The sequence below is a fragment of the Arctopsyche grandis genome, chromosome 7 (assembly GCF_051622035.1).
Source record: "Arctopsyche grandis isolate Sample6627 chromosome 7, ASM5162203v2, whole genome shotgun sequence".
Lineage (NCBI taxonomy): Eukaryota > Metazoa > Arthropoda > Insecta > Trichoptera > Hydropsychidae > Arctopsyche > Arctopsyche grandis.
In genome coordinates, this window is record NC_135361.1 from 18,651,434 (window position 1) to 18,675,429 (window position 23,996).

General features: G+C 34.6%; 4 protein-coding genes across 4 annotated transcripts in view; 2 read left to right on the forward strand and 2 right to left on the reverse strand.

The window, feature by feature from the left end:
* LOC143914658 (mitochondrial translation release factor in rescue) overlaps positions 1–23,996 on the reverse strand; it is a 164,096-nt gene that overhangs the window by 51,388 nt on the left and 88,712 nt on the right. The window lies entirely within an intron of this gene.
* On the forward strand, positions 184–3,817 carry LOC143914021 (uncharacterized). Its single transcript, XM_077434105.1, has 5 exons — positions 184–734; positions 1,055–2,647; positions 2,729–2,902; positions 2,978–3,153; positions 3,241–3,817. Exons 1-5 carry the CDS (start codon positions 567–569, stop codon positions 3,560–3,562), a joined length of 2,433 nt encoding a protein of 810 aa, XP_077290231.1. The 5' UTR covers positions 184–566; the 3' UTR covers positions 3,563–3,817.
* The window catches only part of rl (Mitogen-activated protein kinase rl), a 103,176-nt gene continuing 85,053 nt past the window's right edge, over positions 5,874–23,996 (forward strand). The window contains exon 1 of the mRNA XM_077434943.1: positions 5,874–6,204. Within this exon, the coding sequence (XP_077291069.1) occupies positions 6,023–6,204 (182 nt within the window). The 5' untranslated portion in view covers positions 5,874–6,022. The remainder of the gene's footprint in view (positions 6,205–23,996) is intronic.
* Positions 13,785–23,996, reverse strand: part of LOC143914659 (uncharacterized) — a 198,483-nt gene continuing 188,271 nt past the window's right edge. Inside the window, exon 2 of the mRNA XM_077434951.1 lies at positions 13,785–13,845. The gene's annotated coding sequence lies outside the window, so the exon portion shown is untranslated. The remainder of the gene's footprint in view (positions 13,846–23,996) is intronic.

Consider the following 23,996-nt stretch of genomic DNA (forward strand, 5'->3'; position numbering starts at 1 on the left):
GATATTTAATTTAATTTTTATTTCGATATTTTGTACGCTATTGGTTTTAAAAGTTGGCCCAAAATCGTCGTTGGTTTGGTCCGTACGCAGCATTACACTGGTCAGTTGTGCAATGGGTAGCTTTGTGTTGAAATCATGCTGTGACGACGCTACAACATGGTAGAGTCTGAGTCACCATCCTGTGAGTTGGAACCGACTTTATCATGTTGCGGAACTACTTTACTTTCTTCCCGCCCGTCAGATTAATAACGGTGATAATGAAACAAAATAAAATTAATACCAAGTTTAATAATGCAATTATTTTTTTATAAATATTAAATGTAGAAACAGAGTATGTATAGAACTTATGAAAATACGAAAATGGAGAGCAGAAATAAAATTTGTATTTTGCACAAGCTGTCAAGTTGAGTCGAAATATGGTCGTACTCGTATCGCTTATGTGCCGAGCCGTTGCAACGTCTGTTTGAATTTTAAGTACGCGTCGTGTAGTGGGTGATACGACGTTAGCCGCCATTGGAGTTGTCCAACCGTCCAACTGTCGAACCGTCCGGTCGTTGCACATTATCATGACGGGGCCGTCGGAGCAGACGATGGTAGCCACTGAGCTGGTGGTCGACGAAATGGAAAAACAGAAACAACAACATCAACACAAACAGCGCCAATTGGAGCTTCAACAACATATACAACAACTACGAGCTGAAAGGCATCAAAGACAACTCGATAGAATTAACCTGGTTTGTAATCCTCATTCAAAGTCAGTTTCACTCTAATAAAGTAATAATTGGACTATCAAATTTTTATTTTAAATTGTTTATTTGTTTATATTTTTGACTTGTTACTTGAATAATCATATTAAAATTACGTATTTTGTTATTCAAACCTATAAGAATTAAATTTGTTTTCAAAATAAAACTTCAAATCCAGATATGAACAAAATATGATAATCTCTTAATAACTTTTAACTTTTACACAACGACAATGTTATAATTTTGTGAAAAATTCTGATCAGCCCGTTTATCTTTATGTATAATAATGGTTTCATTTTTCGTTTCAGTTGAAAACTATGAATCTGCAAAAGTCAACTCTTTATCCTGCATCAAGTGAAGTCTTGCCATCTAAAAATAATTCTTTTATAAAACCAGTCCTTCCCACGCCTCTTAATTCTAGTCATTCTCGAAAAACCATTGCCTCAAACAATATTTCACATTCAATTATTAGCTCTACAAAAATAACTGTGTCAGAATCTATGAGAATCAACAATAGCAAGAAGTCCAGTGTTCCGAATGGAGTATCTTCACTGAAAAGTATTTCGTCCCAGATTCCGACTACTACTAAACCTATGAAAATGAATTTTAATAACAAATCTGTTGCTCCAAATGGAATACCGTCGTTGAAAAATGTTACTACCCTTAAGTCTACAGTTGAACCTGTGAAAATCAACTGTCGGAAATCCATTGCTCCTAATAGCACTTTATCATCTAAAAATGTTTCAGTGACTAAACAAATATCAACTGAACCTGTTAAGACCAGTTACTACAGAAAGTCCATTGCTCCAAAAGTCAACACATTTTTAAATGCATCGATGAACGCCAAATCTGAAGACAAAACTAAAAATTCTGCAAAACCCTTGAACGGAGGATCTACATTAAAACAAAACCAAAAATCGATTGGACTCTTTCCGAAAGCAAATATGACAACATTCGAAGCTTTGGCAAAAACTACAAATTATTTGCCGAAACCTTCTAATACTTCTAATAATTACATTAGATCTAATTCTGCCAAAACACCGAGCAACATACAACCTTCCGACACTCATGAAACAAGTAAAACTGAAAAAAAACGATGTCCTAAATCAACAATTGAAAGACTATCAAAACCAAGAGTAGTAAACAAATCGCCAGTTGCTATTAAAAACAATGTGGGACCAAAGAAAATTGAAACTAAATTCAATAAAGCTTCGAAACAAAATACTGTCCAATCTCAAAACGAAGTTGTCAAAAGTACGGATTTACGAAGATCACTTTCGACTGTCCACTTCAAACGTTTGGGTTCTACAGAAGCAGGTAAATGCGTTCAAAGAACATTATCAATGGGAAGTATTAAACGCAAAGAAATAGAAGACGAATTACCAGATGTCTTTCCTCCAAATGGTTACTTTTTACCTGTAGAATCGGAAAGAAAAAAATGCGTTTCATTTTTATCACCCCTCCGAGAAAACACTACACCCAAACTATTCTTAAACACTCCGAAACCAAGCGAACTTAGAAGACGTTTGAACGACTGGTTACAAAAAAGGGGAAAGTCTCTTAGCACATATCACCACTTGAAGTGCTTTGGATTGAAATGTGGTGCAAAAATGAAGAGCTCTGATGCTATCGACATTGACGATGAAAACAAAGAAAACGTCGAAATTCCTGATGACGATTCATTTCATGAAAGTATGTGTGATGAAACTAAAAACGTAGCAGTTAACTGGCGTCGAGCAAGTTCCCAATTTTCAGAAAGTCCATGCGTCGCTCAACCCTCACCGATGGATTCTCGAAAAGCCAACATCTTAACCGAACTCACACCGCTGAGTAAATCGCACTCTTCCATGGATCCCCTGATTTCTGAAGCTTTGTTCGATCTTCATCAATTGATACTTGAGGTTCTTTAGCGTTTATTTGGTATATGTATGTATATCTGAACAACCAGAATAGTTATTATTGAAGTTTTCTTTATGTTTCAGGGCTATTCTTGGCTCCAATGCGCAGAATGGCTTCGTGCTATAGTACGTGATTGTGGTGATAACGTTAAAAATGTAGCTGCTTATTGGGAATGTAGAGCCGCATTAGAGGAAAAACGTGGTGATTTCGTCCGTACAGTTGATTGTTTCAATAATGCTCTACAGCGAGGTGCTCAGGTATATACATATGTCAAAACTTATTTCACATATATGTTAAATCGCACTATGAATAAGTTTGTATTTAAATTTCAGCCTATTAACATAGAAGAATCTCTTGATAATTTGCTCGACAAATTTATAAAATTAAATTTGGACCCCAATTGTGATAAAAATGTTATGCATGTACAAAATCAAAAATTGATTGATGTTAAGAATGTATTCAAAACTTCGTTGATTCGATTTGCAATAAAACGACAGAATGAAGATGAGTAAGTAACATATTTCAATAAACTTGAAATCGTCATGTTTGCATTTTATAAATGTTTTTAATTATTGTTTATAATTATTATATTTAGAACGAACGATAAACCGAAATTTGTCGCAACGCCGGTGAGACGTAGCTCAAGATTATCAACTATTGATGGATCTTCACAGTCCAGGCAGTCTCCAAAGTTTAACAAAAATGTCAAGCCAATGGTCATTACTAGAAGTGCTCTAATCCGTAATAGTAGTACACCGTTACCTGATCAGAAAAAAACACAGCTTTCATCAGTTACGAAATCTGGAAGGAAGCATTTAGTTCAGCTTTGTGACTCACTGAGACGTTTTGAAAATGATCCGAGCCAAACTTTAATTTTTGTACCAAATAAGGCACTTAATTTTAATGATTGTGTGTGAGACAATTAATTAATCTAAGTACATTGTGAAAATTTTATACCTAAATTTAAAGAAATGTTTAAAGAATTGATAATTATGACTGGTTCATTGATCTGTATTTATTTATTTTTGCATGTTTCAAAATAGTGATTGAATGTAAAACAATTTAGAAAATAGAAATTTTATTTTTATTGTATGAATAGTGATTTAATATCATTTGTGCTTTTGTTTTACATGGAAAATTTTATATTTATAATTATGATATTTTTGAAATTGAATTGTGGTTTTATTTTCTCATAAATTAACAGAAAATTATGAATTGTATCAAATGTCGAAATGCTCATCGAGATGCATGGTCATTTTCATTGCAGACCTATTGAACTAAGTAATGTCAAATTGAAATAGTTTGATCCCAAATAAAAATTTTCAATATTTTCAAATATATGTACATCCTAAATATATATATATATATAATTTTTTTTTTGGGACGAATTTGAATATAGGGAAAGTAATTTGAGTAAATCATCTGAGAACACAAAATGTCTTGAAAAAACGAAGCCAAGTGAAACTAAGTAAAAAAAACATTGTAAAAAAGCTCTAACTGGCTGTCAGTGTTGCTAGCGATTGTAAATGTGACAACATTGCAATACTTCATGATGTTCAAACCAACAAAACATTTTTGTATTTTTATGTACGATTGCATCTATTTACACCGGAAGACAACCTCATTGAGTTCCGGGCTTGCGCCCTCTTAAAAATCTTTTTCAGTTACCGGATAGCAGAATAGTTATATTTAACAATTATTTGATTTTTGTTGCTTTTGCTCGTAAATATTTAAGTCAGTTTTTATGCGCTCCAGATATAATTGAACTGTGTCATGGCCCGTGGGCTATCTAATATATAATTTCAAAAGAGACTTTTTATTTACATAAGTATTGTTGGTTGGGAACTGTTGAGAAAGTTTTTATGACGACGCGACGATTCAATTTCTTTTTTTTCAATTCAAATAAATTTAATAAAAACAAATGAATATTTACTATTAGATTCGCCATGTTTAAGCTGTTTATATTACAAACACTGAGCGAAGCCGGGTAAAACAACTAGTGTTCTCTAAATTACAGATAGTTTATTGTTGTTTTATAAGGAATTTAGACTCGTGCGTAAAATAATTTGTATGTAGAGTCCTGATCCTGTATTTGTAATAAAAAATGCACACCTTTCTATAAAATAGAATAGTCTATTCGAAAATGCACCCGAAAACGTCATTGTTCATTCATCAGTATTATCATAAAAGTGTCATTTTTATCATTTTCAATTGAACTTGTACGGAATGGGGATTCTTTAACACCGTTAAACTTGGGTTGCTATCCTACGAGTCAGTACTGATTCGAGTATTTTGGTGAATCCTACTTTACTTCCTTACCACCCATCATATCAAATTTATATAATTTATACCACCCTTCAAAAATTGATTCAGCTGGGGTGAAATTTTTTTTTTTAGACGGTGAATTTTTTCTGTGAGCCGCTGTTCAGCCACCCTAAACATAAACACGAAAATTCGTCGCACAGGAAAATTGCCGTACAGAAAACTACCCAAATATTGCTCAGCATATGCTTTTTTTTACGAGATTCTCAGTATTATAATATCTTAAATGACGTTACGGACTCGTATGTCCGTATCAACATGCGAAGTTTATATGTCTAGTAGGGTAAACGGACTACTAGTCACATGTGAACCAGTCACGAAAAAACTGGTCACACCTAAAAATTCGACCAATTTTAAATTTTTGGGTGTGACCAGTTTTTTCGTGACCAATTTTCGGGTGTGACCAGTTTAGGGTGTGACCAGTTTTCTCTTGACCAGTTTTAGTGTGACGGGTGATCACTTGTGAGCAATCTAGAGCGACCGGTTGTCCTGTGACCGGTTCACATTTGACTAGTAATCACCGAACCGTCTAGTAGATAATAATAAAAATCTCGTAAAAAAGGCATTTGCTTAGTAATATTTGTGTAGTTTTCTGTACGGTGATTTTCCTGAGCGACGAATTTTCATTCGACAGGAAACCCGGTTTTCGTAGCGGCGGTTATCTTGGGATTCACATTTGGGATGTAATCACGGAACCATTATAAATATCGTTTCACTTTACTTCGATTGAATTTATATATTTTTTAAAATACTGTGCGCAGGTCAAACAGGCTGCTTTTGCGACAAAAAGTGCGTATACCTAATTTTAAATTTGAAAATAATGAATCTAAGAAAATAAAAACAAAACGCGACCGTTGCGGGGGCGTCACTATTCGACGTCGATGGCCGTAGCGCGTCGAGTTTGGTGCTGCGCGTATGGGTGTGTTCGTGTGTGTATGTGAGTGTGTGTGGAGTAAAGTAGAGTGGAGTGGGCGAGTGTCTGTCAGTGGCGGTCGGTGGTCGGTGGTTGGCGGTTGACAGGCACAGTGTGCGTCGTCGCTCGAACGCGATCGGGCATGGCTGAAGCAGCGGCAGCGAGCGCGGGCGGAGGCGGGGGCGGGGGCGCGTCGAGTGCGGGGGGCGCAGCCGCTTCTTCGGTGCCTCCTCACGCCGAGGTGGTGCGCGGCCAGGTGTTCGAGGTGGGGCCCAGATACACCAACTTGCAGTACATCGGAGAGGGCGCCTACGGCATGGTCGTGTAAGTACACACCCGCACCCACACCCATACTCACACTCACACTCCGCTCACACTCCACTCGCACTCACCCATACACCCGTGTATGCGCGTCTCGCTCGCACGCACGCGCTCTTCTCTCTCTCTCTCTCTCTCGCGCTTCCTAGAGCTTGCACCCCAGTTGAAATTTTGCGGCCTTGAACAACTGTCAAATTATTTCGCTTATTAATTTGGCCCAAATGCGCGCTTTCGTCGACTCTGCGATCGCGCGCGTTCGACCAATTTTTATGTTGAGTTACGATGGAGAATAATGTCGTCATTTAATCCGCGACTTTATCTATGCCGAATGATTCATGCCGTTTATATGATTGCATATGGAATTTTTTTTCTGTCGTATATAATACAACTTATAACAATTGCACAATTTTCCTAGATAATATTTAATATTGTATTTGTCTGCATATGACGCGACGTTTGCTGCTATTATAACAATTAAAAACAATCCACTGAAACCTACTGGAGGAATAAAAAAAAACAATTAAAACTAATTCCAATTTTACGGAGGCTGATCAGGGCAATGGCAAATAACAAAACGAATTCCAAAAGGACTGAAAACAAAAAAAAACTTACAAAAAAAGGATTTCGACGAAATTAACAATAGCAAAACCAATTTGTCCTAGTAACCGTCCATAGTCTAATTTTGATCGTCCGAAAGAAGATTAGTGCATTGAAAAAAAAGATTAAGAAATGTTGCAATTTAAAAAATCTGGATGCATTTTATGGGAAGAGGAATTTTTTGGAAGATTGTTTTGTTTTTTTAATTCCTCCTTTTAATTCTACACCAAATTTACTATATATGTAATTAGATTAGAGGTAAGACCGGAAGCGTGCTTTTTCCAGGAATCGGGGCGTTTTGGTCTATTTACAAAGCTAGAGTGCAATAAAAAAAAGTTCTTCATAAAATTGAACAAAGCACGGCGAACAATTAACAATGAACGGCACGCTTCCGGTCCTACCTCTATATATAATAATTAGAGGTAGGACCGGAAGCGCGCCGTCTATTGTTCCATTATAGTAATTGATTTGTAAAAAAAGTTCGGCAAACCTTTAACAATGCATTTACAATATTTGAACAATAAACGGCCCTCTCAGGGTCCGGTGACTAATAATAATTAGTCACCGGAGCCTGAGGGGGCCGTGTATTGTTCAAAGGTTGTAAATGCATTGTTAAAGGTTTGCCGAACAATAGATAGCACTGTGACTATCCTACCTCTAATAATAATACAGCCATTCACCATACACTGCTGGATGAAGGCCTCTCCGACACGCTTCCATTACGTTTTTGTTCTGGGCAACTTTCATCCATCTCGCCCCACACATTTTTACTGACCTCTTAGCTTGTTATAATTTTGTAGCCTTCTTTTCAGCCTTTTTACATTCTCTCGGGTACCAGTCCAACACTTATTTTGTCCATCTTTCGTCCATTCTTCTAGCTACATACGTAGGTCGCGTTATATTCGGACTAAATTATTAAAAATCATTTTAGCTCCGTATTTATATACAATTTAAAAAGTTTGTTTATTATTTCTAAATTTCAGTATTGAAAATATTTTGATTTTATTGATACACATATATTCGATAAATAATCGCGCTTATCTTGATCGATTTATAGCCATTCATATAATGAAAAATAGATAAATGTTTGATTGTTTATTGAGGTGCTCTAAATGGGTCTACCTTACGGGTCCGAATGTGAAACGCCCGAAAACGCAAATATCGGAAGGCAAAGATCGAAAATCGAAATATCTTAAGTCGAAAGATAAAAAAGGGTGCATAGTAAACGGTACATACTCACTTAATTTGCGCGAGCAGGATACAACAGGCACAAGAGGAACAGGCTTTTCCTCCCGTATTCTGCGCGCGCACATTAATATGGGAGGAAAAGCCTGTTCCTCTTGTTTCTGTTGTATCCTGCTCGCGCAAATTAAGTGAGTATGTACGTGAGTATGTACCGTTTACCATGCACCCTTTTTATTTGATCTTTCGACTTGAGTTCTTTCGATTTTCGATCTTTGCCTTCCGATATTTGCGTGTTCGGGTGTTTCATATTCGGGCTCGTGACAGAGACCGGCTCTAAATATGTACATATTTGCATTATTTTTTCATAAAACTGCTTTAATTATTGAGATACAATTTCATTCAAAACACATATTTTACATAAAATTTCATTAATTGAGTTTAAAAGATTTTGTAGACCTTTTTTTCGAAAATTCTAGAAATTTATTCGTTTTTATTACACACTAGTTGTTTTACCCGGCTTCGCTCAGTATTTGTAATATAAGCAGCTTAAACATGGCGAATTTAATAGTAAATATTCATTTGTTTTTTATAAAATTTATTTGAATCTTTAATTTGAAATTTTATTTTGTCTTCGAAGTTCCCAACCAAAGATACAAACTTACAAAGTCTCTTTCGAAATTATTAAAACTGCATTGTATGTCTATGTACATTTTTTTAAAGGCGAAGATTTTTATTCACAACGGCAACAATAAACCACTGGAACGAAACCCACATTGGGATACTTTATTCAGTCAAGTTTCGAGCTTGGAAAACTGTAAAAATGGTTTTTATGGCAAGGCAGCTGCATTTGAAATTGTGAAAAGTCAGATTGGAATATATTTTCACGACAGTTAAAAATTGCAACAAGATTGAAATTAATAAGAAAGTATATTATTATTTCGTTACAATTTTAGTACATCCCCGGAAATAAATTCCGCTCTTGTTCTGCGAATATTACTTTCTTTTATTTATTCATTTGACTGACAACACCATTGTGATCAAATTACTTTTGTCCTAAAACAGGCCATCCTAAATTTGTGGTAGGTAGCCCCCATAACTATTGATCACGTAACAATTACACCATTTCCAAAGACCTCCAATGCCTGACTATCTGCACAGCATTGAAACTGTCGAAGACCCGAAAAAAAGATCACACGTAGCCGATTTCAACGGGTACATGTCAGTTAAACCCACTTTTTGCCCGTATGACATTGCAACAGTCACCGTGTAACTGTTTTCCAGTATTACAGGTTCGTCGTGAAAAAAGTTTCACCGAATCAGTACGCCTGAAATTCACAAGATGACTCACCGTGATCTACATTGTATGTCTACTTACCAATATAATATGTATTTTTGCCATTATTTACTATGTACTCTTTATTCCCATTGTGATTGTGGTTACATTTCATATATTTTTCGGCGAATTTCTCCTCAATTGGTTGCCCAATCTCGGCTTTTATTTGAGTATAATGAAAATAAATTTGACATGATTTCCCCCCGTATTGTGTTTGCGCTTTTATCCGAAAATTGATTGCCTCGTGAAAAATTCGTCAAAAATTGACCTTTTCACTTAATTCGATATGAGATTACGGCCAATTAAGACGAAGTCGGATAAATTTTTTCGAGACGTTGTTCTTCTTTGTTTTATTTTTCCTTCGCCGCAATTTTCTGCGGTCGTATTGTTTTTGTCTTGAATATAAATTTTTACGTAGATTTACCATATTTATATATTTCAGTCGTAAAAGAGAATAAAAAAGCGTTTATACTGTAAAATTTTCCTGTAAAATGTTGCTTCACACAAAGATAATGTTATCGTTTGATTTTTTTTATGTCGATTTGTATCATTTTTTTTTGGTTTGAAATTCGAAATTTGTATAAACCTTCATCCTACCGGGTTTCATTATTTTTCGTATCTATGAATTTATTTTTATAATTTGTGAAAAATTGGGGCGTGTCGATTATTTTATCGTGCGCATTTTGCTCGTACATTATACATTTATTCATCTCACACGTTTGATTATGATGGATGGCCTCGATGGGTTACATTTTCCCCCTTTTTTCTCTCCGTATCCATACTTTTTTTACGTTTATTACCTAGCTATTTCATCGAGAGTGCCCAATATCGGTTTATGCGATAAACAATAAAATTCGCACTATGCCGTAGCTATAAATTGAAGTGAATCGGGTAGTAAAATCATTCATTGACAATATCTTCTAATTAACGCAATTATTCCCCTTTCGTCTATTCACGAATTGACGTATTTTCCGATCGTACAGCGGTAGTTCGTTATCGATTAATTAGATATTTCCTTTCAACATCGTCGCAAAATTAAATATTACTTGTAAACTTTCATATGATGATTGTACTTAAATATACGTATTTTGAGTAGCCTTGCTTTCTTTGTAATAAATAAAAAGTAGTGACACACTCAACTATTATATGTATATTTCATCATTTCGTTCCAACGTGGCCTCACTTTGAGGTCATTCTCAAGATGAGAGCAGCCTCCCTACGTTATTGCGTCTCTTTATCATCAAATTGCCTTCTTGCTGCTGAGGCTAGCCACTTTCATCCATCAATACATATATTCGATTTATGGATATTCATGTTAAATGTATACACATAAGGAAGCTTTCAAGGCCTTTTATTTTCAAAATAATCGAGGAAACATGAAAAAAATGACGATTTTATGAAAATAACCATACAAATACCCATTGCGAGCGCGGCGCGCTTTGTTTCGGAATTTACGAACGGAACGGCGACTTTGAATTCTCGTTTATCAGTCAAAACTTATCATAATCGACCCAGATAAACTTAAATAGGCAATATAGTGTTTATTTTTTCTAAATAGTTCTTGAAATGTTTATCGAGATAAATCAATTGGTTGAAGTCACAGGGCATTTTTTAAAATCCAATTTTTAAAAAATGTAAAGAAAATCCAAAATTTGCATTTTTCGCTCTAGTCTAATATACAAGTATATAAGTAGTATATTGTACAAGTAAGCTACAAATATAATTTTGTAGTGTCTTAAAGGGGGGGGGAACTGTACAATACACATGTGTATGCATTGTAAGTACCCACCCTTCGACTTTCTTTCCTTTTGTTTTTGTTTGAAGTCGGAAATAAGTCCCAAAATAGGTTTCGAGTATCGCCGGTACGAACGGCTGATCGAAACGAGATTAATTGTGTAAAGAGAGTCGCGCCTCGTAATTCGAAGAGCCTTTTCTGGAGAAAAGCCTCCGGGCGAGTGTATGCCGAATCTCCGTAGCACAATTTATATTACGTGTATGTATTTATATGTTACGTATATTTCAAATTACACGATTTCTATGTTTGAAACTCGTTGCGAACTTTCTAATTAATCGTCCCTCATCTTCGTGTCGTTTGTCGACTGTTAAAGAGACCGGTGTTTTACGTTTCTTGGAAAATGTCCTTGTACTATGAGATTTATTAAATGGTTTCTTATCATGTCGATATTTAATTAATTATGTTATAACGTTCAGCAATGTACATTTTCATTATGTGTAATATCGTGTTTATATGGGAGTAAACCTTGTCACTTTTTTGATATACATACATACATATCATTTCATTAGAAATTCAACTCAAACCATTTCCAAAATAGAAAAACTGCGGGTAGATGAATTTGTGGATACCCTTACCGTCCGATAATGTAAAAAAATATACGCAAAAATTTCATTATTTGTTCTACAAAACAAATTTGTTTAAAATTGAAGAAAATGAAGCGTAGAAAATATGACTTATCCAAAAAAAAAAACATATTGGTTCATTTCGTATTTATTTTTACATTCATATATATATATAACAGGAAGGCCTAATACGTAAAACCCAATGTGCCTTCTTGGCCAATTACTAACATCGATATACAATTTTTAGAATGATTTTAACACAGCGTCATAGAGTTGGATAAATTTTTGATATACTTACATTTTCGGAGCATTTTTTATATATAAATCGTCCAATTTTGAGATGCTGAAAAACTTGAAATTTTTGAGACATTTATGGACAAATTTGCAGCTTTTTTATACGAATCAGCGAAATTCGAGATGCTGAAAACTCAAAAATTGCGAGAAATGGGTAAAGGTTGGCAATTTAATGGAACCGTTTCAATAAAATCAAATAAATTGGCAAACTCTGGTAGGAAACGATTGACCTGGAGTCACAAACCAAGGTCTGGCCAGCAGCTACCAGTGAAATCGATCCCGTTACCACTATGTTAGAAACATATATCGTTATTGTCAAATCAATATCTGCTACGTGCACTTTTTGGAGATTTTGACATTTTGACCATTATGACTAATAAAATTTTCGTATAAAAAGACTTTTGTGTGACTATAAGCATTATACAGTGAACTGTGATCGCTAAAAAAATATGCTATGTTCATCAGCACGGACAGGAGAACGTTTGTTTTCAATATCTCAAAGTTATACTTTTTGCACATAGCAGATATTGGTTTGGCAACGACGATATGCTAATCCACACTGCTGGTTTTCTACTTATCAAATCTCCCTCTACACAGGTATAACACCCCATCTGCATACTTATGAACATGTGTAAGAACGTACTACTAATGTGAATCATATTGCTTTTCGATTGCATGCGAAAAAAAAAAAAAGAGTTTTCCTCGGTCGAATTTTCCCAGTTCTACAGCGATGGGGCACATTCGGACACACATGCCAATACAATTAATCATACGCGTACATTAGAACTGGGATCTATTTTTATGATAGCAAATGGCATCGTATCAACTCGTGTAAAAATGCCACGCATGCCTGTTGCAATAGCGGTTTGCATGGGTGTACCCGGGACTGCCTAATTCGGATGTGGTCCCTTTTTCCCCCGGTCGTCCTGTAATTTCGACCTGGAGTTTGAGGCGAGTTCAATTGCGACGCTCCTGTGCCGGAAAATTTAGTTTTCCCCGGTTGGAAAAAATACAACGTCATTGTGTGGGTGCGTGCAGTGGGCATGAAGCTCGGCCGCGTTTCTTTATTTTGTTTTGTTTTGTGAACATATATATAATACATATGTAGATAGTTTTGTGGGTTGGAAAAGTTTTACGTTTTACCTGAATGCCTACCATTCGTCCCTTGCCAGTTGTCCCATTTTTACAAGCTTTTTATTAATGTAAAAAGAAACTTAGGCCATCGTGCCAAGTTGTCGGTTGCCTTTTTTTTCAGTCGATGGACTTACGTAGTTTTTGTTACTTTATTTAAATATATACATATGTATATAAGAAGTGACAATAGATAAAAGTATTTTTTGCATATTGATTTGAATTGTCAATTTTGATGTGTGGAATGTCGTATTATATACTGTCTTGGTGTCGGTACATAATTAAAAAGTTATGGCGCGTGCAGCTGCAACGTCCGACTTAGGGATTGCATTACCAGTTAACCGATTTACCGGTAATTTGGCAAAATTCCACATCGGTAACCACTGCTGGTTTTAGGGGGGGGGCTGGGTCGGCCGAGTATGTTGGGTCGCCACTCCATGCACCGAAGGCGCTTTAAAATTTAAAATTAGGTCGCCAAAGAACCTAATTTTTTTTAGATTAGAGTGCCAAAGGCAAAACATAAATTGATTTTTTGAAATTGAAACTTATCTCCGGTCTCACAAAATAATTTGTCACAATTTTCTAGGGGCGCTTAGAAAAAAATTCCCGAGGGCGCCATAGGGTGTAAGGCCGGCACTGTCGGTAACCATCGTAATTAAGTTTATATCATCATCCACTGCTGAGTGAAGGCCTCTCCAACACGCTTCCACTCGTTTATGTTTTGCGCAACTCGCATCCATCTCACCCCACTCAATTTTCCTAATTTCGTCAACCTATCTTCCCTGCGGTCTTCCGTTTACCCTTTTGCATTCTCTCGGGCATCATTCTAGCACTTCAATTGCCCACCTTTCGTCCATTCTTCTAGCCACGTGACCCGCCCATTGTCATTTCAATCTCATCACTCTATTCACTATTTCCACTACCCTTGTCATACTTCTCACCCACGTATTCAGCACCCCATCTTTCTCCGCTATGCCAAGAATACAGCGTTTCATACTTCTTTGAGTGCACAATATAAAAATTACGTATTGTGGATTAAGCAGTCTAGAATTTTTTTATTTTCTGTATTAAATGTCAAAAATGACTAAAATTTGACCGGGCTGAAGTGTTTAGTCTAAACAGCATTTCTAAAACTGACACGAATATGAAATATTGCAACAAATAGTAACGGATTTTTATTTTTTAAAGTTGTGGTGGGCAGCAAGTCCTGTGTCAGTTTGTTTTACCAATTATGATTATTAATTATCATTCACCTGAGATTTATTTTTAATTATTTAGGAAAAGTAACCACATACCGTTATCTAATCCACGTTATTTTTTCCATTCAACAATTAAAACCGGTATACCGGTAATGGGAGAGATTATTTGCCATTTACCGATAAATGAAATTAGATTGCATTTAGGATCGTTCAAATGATTTTTTTACAAATGTCACTAAAAGCATTACTTGATCGCATTTTATTAATTAAAATGCAACTGTTTGTTTTTGCAGGTGACATGTAATTATTATCAAAGTTGTATTTTACATTTAATTTTGGTATACGGAAAAACCGCATGCCGCCAGCGAGCCGCGGTTTGGCCACATTCGAAGTTCAAATTTACAATGACTAGCATTTGATTCCCCAAGGATAAATTAATCTTTGACATTTATTCGGTTATATCATTTAAATTACCACAATATGATTCACATCACATTGAGAACGTTATTTTTATATATATTTTTTATAAAAGCATTCGTCACAATTGGCACAAATGTTCTAATATATACGAATCAGCAGCTCGTATCATATACATATATTATAAATTTAAATCACTTTTGCTTCGATCACTTATTTGTAATGTCTATGCAAACACACATAATTAATGATCGTTGCAAATTATATGTGGCAGAATATAATAAATTTACATAGTACATACAAATATGTATGTATGTAAGTAAACGTTCATTATGGATAAGTCAGGGTTTTCTGTTCAATATGTATAAACATACATTTGTACAATGTACATATGTATATAATATTTTTCCTTGTGTGCGGTGATTCTTCGCTGATACTATAATGAATGTGTAACTTATATCCTCGTATCCATATGAATATTTCATCGGGCGATATAAATACTAGTGTGTATGTATGTATTATATTGTAAATGTGTAGTGAGTGGGTTATCGAGGTGTCCTAGCCGCAACATCCTGTCGAGAGTCCTCGGTAAGATTATATCCATCACGTCGTAACGGTCATTGTTCAAAATTGGTTGCGTATAAACTTTGCGTACTACGATGTGCCTATTTTCATATGAATTGAATTGTGGAGTTCTTCGATTGTATGTAGATAGTCTGGTGGATTTCCATTTCGCATAGGATTGTTGAATTGAGAACTTTGTACACAACACAATGAGCATTTCGAATTGGTTATATTGGATGAGTTGCCTCTGACGTATGTACTATATTGAATGTTGAGCGTTTGAGCGTTTTATTGGCGAATCTAGTTTCCAATTGAGCTATTTTTAAAATGAGTATAATTATTTGGGCAATACCTGGGTTGACACGATACGAGTGCATTAAGACCGAGCTCGATAATTTTGTGACTCGCACATTATGTAGTAGCGTGGCAACTCCCGAGTGACCAAATTAGCGCACTCAGCCTAAATACACGGGAAGAATTGTCGGCATATATTTTATTTTTATACATATGCATATATACCGATGTATGGAACGTTGTATGCTGGGCATACAACAATGGAATACATGGTTGAGAAGTATGACAAGGGTTGTGGATATAGGGGATAGAGTGAAGAGATTGAAATGGCAATGGGCGGGTCACGTGGCTAGAATAATGGATGAAAGGTGAGCAATAGAAGTGCTAGAATGGTACCCGAGTGAATGCAAAAGGATAAAAAGGAAGAAGCAGGGAAGATGGGTAGACGAAATTAGAAAATTGTGTGGAGTGAGACGGATGAGAATTGCGCAAAACAGACACAAGTGGAAGCGTCTTCATCCGGCAGTGGATGGCGAATGGCTGTAAATGATGATGATGATGATGACATATATACCAGAAAAGCCTAACGGGTGAACTCCAATGCGGCTTCCTGGCTTATTATAAACATTCATAGATCAATTTTACAGCGCATCCTAGAGACACGTATAAATATATTTAACAAACATTTTCGCAGCATTTTATAAATCGAGATTACACTTAATTACACTGAAGAAACACTGAAACTTACAGGGTATGGTTCTGTTCAATCGAGGTCTAACAAGGGGTCGAGCTCGAGACCTCTCAATCGCTATCAATATACACGTACATACATATAATACTGTAAATATGTACAGTATTTTGGTAAGGTGGTTGCGAAGAAATATTCATAAAAGAGTATTTAAAAGACTTATGTACATACTGTTAAATGGAACAAACTTTTTAGAACTATTACTAGATTTGTCTATGTTTTTCCTCTTTGTTATGTTATGAGATTTTCCTCATTGTAAAATCGTTTAATCTTTGGGTAGCGGGAGTTGCTAAGACAAATACTTCTCGTAGGATCTGTCGTTGCATCTCTCCGTACACAAATTTCGTAGGCGGCGATATATATATATAGGTATTATAAAACCTTAGTCTATTGACGAATCTTTTCATAAGTTGACCTCTTTGGCATGATTTGTGTATGCTGTTCAAGTAATCAAAGAATGAAATATAAATAAAGGGGTGCTGTTTATGATGAAAGGGTTCATCTTTATTGGAGTATTTTGGTTTTTGTGCGGTTTCAAGAGGAATCGGATAGTCGGTTTGTGTGAAAGGTCGTAAAACGTTATCCGAAAATATATGCCGATAAGTACATATTCGCATGATAAACGAATATGCAGTGACTGGTTTTCATGTGTGTATAATAAAGTTGTCTCGTGCAATTTGTTGTAGAACTTTGATATTATCCCTGTGGCAATTTTTTCTTCGGTATCTGGACAGGATGTTCGTACAGAAGAGGTAACTTTTCACGCTTGGATTATCGCGTTTCCAACATGTCGAGCTTAACCATTGGCCCGCCTCATCAACCTGACATTTGAGAACGTATTTCGACAAAAATCATTTTCGCTTCACAAAATTTTACGAAAACTTGCGATATGTCCACATTGCAATTTTGCTAATGCGTATAATATAATCCAAATAAACATGCACAGTTGCGAGTATTAACGGATTGTTTTGCATCGTCAATTATATGTACATATGTACCTATCTGTATTGTAATACTATTTTTAAAATGCATAATAATAATATCTAAAGTGTGCGTTGTCCTCGTGAGTGCATTGTTTGTATCGATAGAACTAATTTATTAACTGTCTAGAGGCGTATGATTTATTGCTTACTTTTCGATGTTCATTTACGGAGTGGGAAATTCCAAAAAGTGAACCGTTGTTTCATTCGTTACGATATTCGATTTACAATATTTAACCAATTTGTTGCCGCTGTTGACTTTTTGCGGACGACATCCCAAAGCCAAAAATCCGAAAGATCGACAGGAACGTGCCCGGAATATTTCGTCTAACCGTAGGTATTGCCGTTTTTCCTTCGTTCGTTTCTCACCTGTTCAGTTCGATCGATGTATGTAGGTACATATATGTGAGTACACAACCCTTCCATGGCCTATCGTTGATTGGACTGCGGTTCTAATTGTTCGGGTAGTTTTCGTTTGTTGTTGCCCTCACGTGCGGAAAAGTTTCGTTCCGAAATTCGGTTGTGTTGGGTGCCTACTGCTTAGTGTCGTTTTGTGGGTTCAAAATTTAACTTTGGTAATTGCCGAAATGAGGTTTGTTTCATGCGAAAGTTTGATGTTTCATATAATTTGAAAGTTATAGAACAATTTTATTTAATTTTGTCTCAATGCGGCATCCTTAATCTTGGGCTTTTTTTTTTTAAAGAAAAATGATTTGTAGGAAGGTGGGAAGGTATAAAAGTTTTAATCATTTTCAACTGTCTAAAGCTGGGCCACTCATACTTTGTACTATGATCGGTAACGAAGGTGTTTCGTGAAAATTTTTGGTTCAATGAAGTGCTTAACCTTTTAAGAAAAGGTTTCAGAATTTCTTATTTAAAGAAGTATTTTTTTTTAAATTAAATTGTATATACCTAGATAATATAAAACCTAGATAATAACTTTAAAATAAATAAATATATCCGGGTTATTTCAAACTATTGGAATGTTCATGTTATTAACTCTCTTCTGAAAAATAACGCATTTATCGATGTTTATTATTATAGATTAGCAAACTATTTAAATTCGAGCATTATTAAGTACATACATTATTTCTTTTTGACACATAATATTTTCGTCCGTTGATAGATTTTTTTCTCCTCAATTTTCTGCCACTGATTGGAATAAAAATAATGCAGGGAAGCTTATAACTCTGTTTATACTTTCTATGTAATATTAAGATGTTTTGAAGTTACATGCTAGAAACATACATATGTATATAATTGAAGTATTTTATTTCAAGCTTTTCTTACAATTAAAGACAAATGTTTTCGTCATTATGTAGTACCCTGGTAAAGATTATCTCCCGTCAAAATTAAAGATTAAGATTAGTATTGTGTGCGGCATATTCGCTTTAAGCTTTTTGAGTGAAGTTTTCGCATTTTCCGATATTTGAGAAATTAATAAATACTTTATATTTTTGATCATTTCATAATATGTTTTGTATAATATTTATAACAATATCTGTAATATTTTCAGACGACTAACAATTGAACCTATTGATTCTATGAATCTAACATTAACTCAAAATTAGTTTTCTTCTCAAAATTAATCTTCTATTACATTGTAGGCTAATTTAGATTTTTTCCCCATTGATTCAATTTTCAAATGTCTCTATGCATATATTATAAACACTGCCGCATATATAGTGAGGTGAAACTTTTTTTTATTTCTCACAATATTTTGTATTTTTTATCCATGAATACGTACATGAAACTAATGAAATGTACGCATTTGGCGCAACGGTTTTGTCAAATATCAGGTCTCTCTTTATTTCGACATGTACATTGAAACACTGCTTCTCAGATCTGCATACGATATTCATATTGTACATTACTAAGTCAAAAAATAAATCGGAGTCCAAGTCGCTTGAATTTTTAACGACTCCGACTCCAGTTTAAAACGCCACGACTTCGAATCAACAGCCCTGGTAAAATGTGATGTGAGCTTTACTTCTACATACATATGTATGTATTGAGTGTTCGTATCTACGTAGACTGCTTGGCGCCGTTGGTTTTTGCTTAATTTCCCACCGCTCGAACGATTCTGGTAAATTTACGTTAATCTATTTTGGAGATATTATCCAATGATTACACAAAACAACGGTTGTAAAAATAGGCGAAACGAGCGCCGTTGTTCCTGAGAAAATAAACAGCTGAATTTGCATCGGCGAAAACGTGACCGTCGGCAAAATATGGAACATTATCGAAGCTTTTAAATAAACGACAGCGGCTGGCTACATTTGCCGTTCGATTCGCAAAAATAAAAACTCTAAAAAGAAATCAACCGTCGCATTTTGTATACTGAATGAATAAAAGACGTGGCAATTTTAAATGCATGTATTCGTGTATGTATTGAATTGATGAATTACGTATTGTACATAGAATAGCGTACTATACGTAGGCTTTAGGCTCTAAATCCTACATACGCTATATTTGAACCCATTTATGTAGATTTATTGTTTCGTTTAACATTCACAAGGTTTATATGTAAACTTCTATATTATATTACCCTTGATAGACTATCCAGTCCATTCCTAGTAATATGAAAGTGTAGTCTGAAATTCTATTTGTTTTGATTATAATTTTATTCTAAAGTTTGAGTAAAATATCAATTTTGTGAAGAACTTTATTCGTTCAATATCACAAAAAGTATGTGTGTGTGTTTGTAAAATGTGCCCCATCGGCAAGATAACCCTTTTGTGCCCATGATCCGGGTCACGCGAGGATTCTGTGTCTGGCTATAAAATGCCTTACCCCGTATGTGTGTATGTAATATTTAATGTCGAGGTTTCTTTGTTCAGTGAAACAATTACATTTGATTTTTATAAAAAAAAGGTCCATTGTGATGTGATATGATAATATTGAAATTGTGTTTCTATGATCGTCCACGGTTTAATTTATCAAACCTCATTTTATGCCAGGCCGACATGTTGTGTATGTACTTGGAGATATGAGACCTTTTCAAGTTTTTGATGCGAATTGTTTTGATGATTTCAATATTTAATGCAAGGTTTTTTTTTTTAAAGTTATCTACGTGTTATTTATTATTCGGTTTCGGCAGCTTACAGGTGCAGTTATGTATCTCATACGGAGTAAAAATTGATAAACGTGACCGGTTTATTTGGTCTCAATATTTATTATCTAAACCTTAAGAATTTAATTGTATATTCACCATATTTTATATTGAAAATATTTTGCGCTGTTTAACGCTTTTGACGCACAATATGAAGGTACGTGTGTAATTCATTGATTATTCTGAGAATCCAGCTTTTTGTTATTTGACATGTACAATTCAAATTATTTTCCGCTGAAAATATTCGAATCGTTAAAGGCACGAAGCAGAAGAAAACGGCGTATTATGGATTATTAAAAAAAAATCCATAGGAATAATTTTTTTCTCTGTATTTAAATACGTTAACATTATCATTTTTTGTTGTATATGTATTTTTTCGTTTTCATGGCATCAACTTCATTATAAACTGTATAGCTGAGATTTGTATGTAAATTCTTAATAGCATTATCGTGTATTTTGCCGCCTTTCAGAAAATTCGTCCATTAAAATTTAAAAGCGAAGGAGACTGATGATGTTGATGAAGAATAATACGCGATGTGGTTAGAAGTATGAGGATCAAAAGGATTTTTTGTATTGTAGTAAGTATGCCACGTAGACGTATTGCTAAAAAGTCACCTATCTCAAGCGTGAACTTTGGCGAATTGACACGTTCAATGGGTTTTTCCAGACACATTCAAAAGTGCTGTGTGGGAATTTGTGAAGAAAATTTGATGAAATATATTCTGTTGCATATTTTAACTGATGAATTTGTACACATAGCGAACTATCTCCATCTATTTGTGTAAATTATCCTGATTAAATACAAACCCGTTGGGGTTTAGTCGAATTGTTGGCACAATGGTTTAACTGCCGTGTTTCACTTTATTCTTGTTGTCCAATTTGAGAATAATATTCAGTTTCAACCGTAGTTACTCAGTTTAGAGATGGTGAAATTTGATACTTTTACGAGAAAACACAGAGTTGTATTATTTGCCATTTAAAGGGAGAGCACTTCAGCATCAAAGGGTTAAACTGTGACGTCTTCGTTGTGAATTTTCTTCACGCACACTCAACGTGTTTTTATACGCGCAACCCATGATTGATGTCTTTTTTTTCCTGCATAATTTCTATGTCTATTATCTTGTCACTTTTGGGAAATTCACTTATGTCAGTGTGTTTGCGGTTAAAGTAGAATATTGCAGCGTAATTTTGTTGACATTTTCTTATGTTTATAATGCCTTTATACTTTTTGTAGTAATTGGAGTTCGAAAAAATACACCCTTAGCAAGTACATAATATAATATGTACATATGTATAATATCGCTATTCTGTGTGTCTGTCTGAGATAACGCTCGCCGTACTATAATAGTCGTTTTGTTTCTACATACATATGTACATCATAGCTAAACCACTGCCAAAACGTATACGAAGATATAATAAAAAAAGAAAAAAAAACTTCTAAACATACTATTTGCTACCAATTTAGGCAGAGAATTTACCGCCATCAATTGAAAATTTATTTATTTTTCTATTGGTGCTTCATATTGTTTACATGTAGACAATTCAATATAAATATTAAATTAAATATATTTAAAAGTATTTGAGAAAAAATTTGACCGCTCGCGGATCGAACCGACACATTTCTTTTATTTTTTTTATTAATATGCCAATACCCATGCGATGATATGTCATCGGGTACAACACTAGTCTTATACATAAAACCGAAATGGCTTCTGTGATTCGTTTCTGATTGGCTGTCTTCAAAGTCATTTCTGATTATTTGGATTGGTCAGACGTTTGTGATTGGTCGGTCGTTACATTTTTTTTTTCGATTAAAAAAATTTAATAAAAAAAAGAACATTTTTTCAGTTTTTATTTCATTTCCATTTACCGGGCGAAGCCGGGTAGCACCACTCGTAGTATATATGTACATATAATGGAATTTGTCACCTAACAATGTTAGTATAGTATAATATAATATGTGCTTGAATGGTTATCTGTCATCTTTGATGCTTAAATTACATATAAGGTACGAAGCACTCTAGTATCAATATGGCACGTAATTAATAGAATAACGATGATGTGTATTCAGCTCATCCATCCCTGATCCTCGTTGGTATGGTATGGGATAGGATCTGGAAATTCGGAAAATAAAGTACAGTCACATGACACGATGTATATATGTCATTGTGAGCTAATATTTCATGATGATTGTAATTTTTTCGACATATATCATGATTTGATGTAGAATTTTCGTATTCTGTATTTAAATTTCTTAAGCAAGCTTATCTAATTCTGTATTATGTTTGGGGGTCTTGAAATAACCCCGTTTCAAATTGAACACGCGTTCTTGATGATTGTTTGATGAATATTCATATATTTTAAACGCTCGGGTGCTCTATGGAAATATGTAAAACGATCTCGCAAATGAACTTGGTAAACTTTTGATTTTATATTATAACATTTATACCTAATTGTTTTCCTTCAGATTCCCTTTCAGACTCTTTCATATTACATGTATATATCGTAACTCACTATGGGCCTTAAATACATACATACGCTATGCTTTAAATGAACTTACACTGAAAGGTCGTTAACACAGCATATAATTTTATTTTTACATATATACCAGGAAGGCCTTACAGGTAAATCCCAATGCGCCTTCCTGGCCAATTACAAATACAAATACAGCATTTTTATTATAAGTCGTTGAATTGCGAGACACTGAAAAAACTCGCAAATTAACGAGACATCTATGAATTGTACATAAATTTTTATTGTACATCAATCAAATTTTTCAAATAGTGGTGACATAGTAGGTAGGAAGGATTTTTAGCCAATTTTTTTTTCCGGGAACCGTTTCAACAATGAAATCAGAGAAAATTGGCAAACTCTGATAGGAAACGATCAACCTGGAGTCACAAATCCAGGTCTGACCAACAGCATACTCTGAAAAATTCATTTTCATTCAGGGATAGAACCCGGCACCCTCTTGACGGTAAGCAGAAGCTTAACGTCCGAGCTATGCTGCTGGCATATGTTTTTAAATACTCAAAACTTCATACAAAAAAAGTATTATTTAAAAAAAAATAGTTTCAAACTCCCATTTATAGATATCATACCAGCATATTTTTATCCAAAATATCGATAAATAAATTTAAAATAAAAGATTTTTATAGTTTAAACTTGACTTTTTTCCAAGGAATTAATCAATAATATTCCAAAATAATAATATTCAGAAAAGATTTTAAATCCCCAGATATTGAAATTGATTGGTTTTTCCTCGCGTAGCATACATATTTCTCAAATGGAAACTTTCATTCAAATGAATGAAATTAATAAAATAAATTGAATATATAATTTTTCGGTCTCCGTGACGAGACTGAATGTTAAATTACAGAAAACGCAAATATCAGAAGGCAAAGATCGAAAATCGAAAGATCTTAAGTCGAAAGATCAAAAAAAAATGGTGCATGATAAACGGTACATACTCACTTAATTTGTACGAGCAGGATACAACAGGAACAAGAGGAACAGACTTTTCCTCCCGTATTAATGTACGCGCGCAGAATACGGGAGGAAAAACATGTTCCTGTTGTATCCTGCT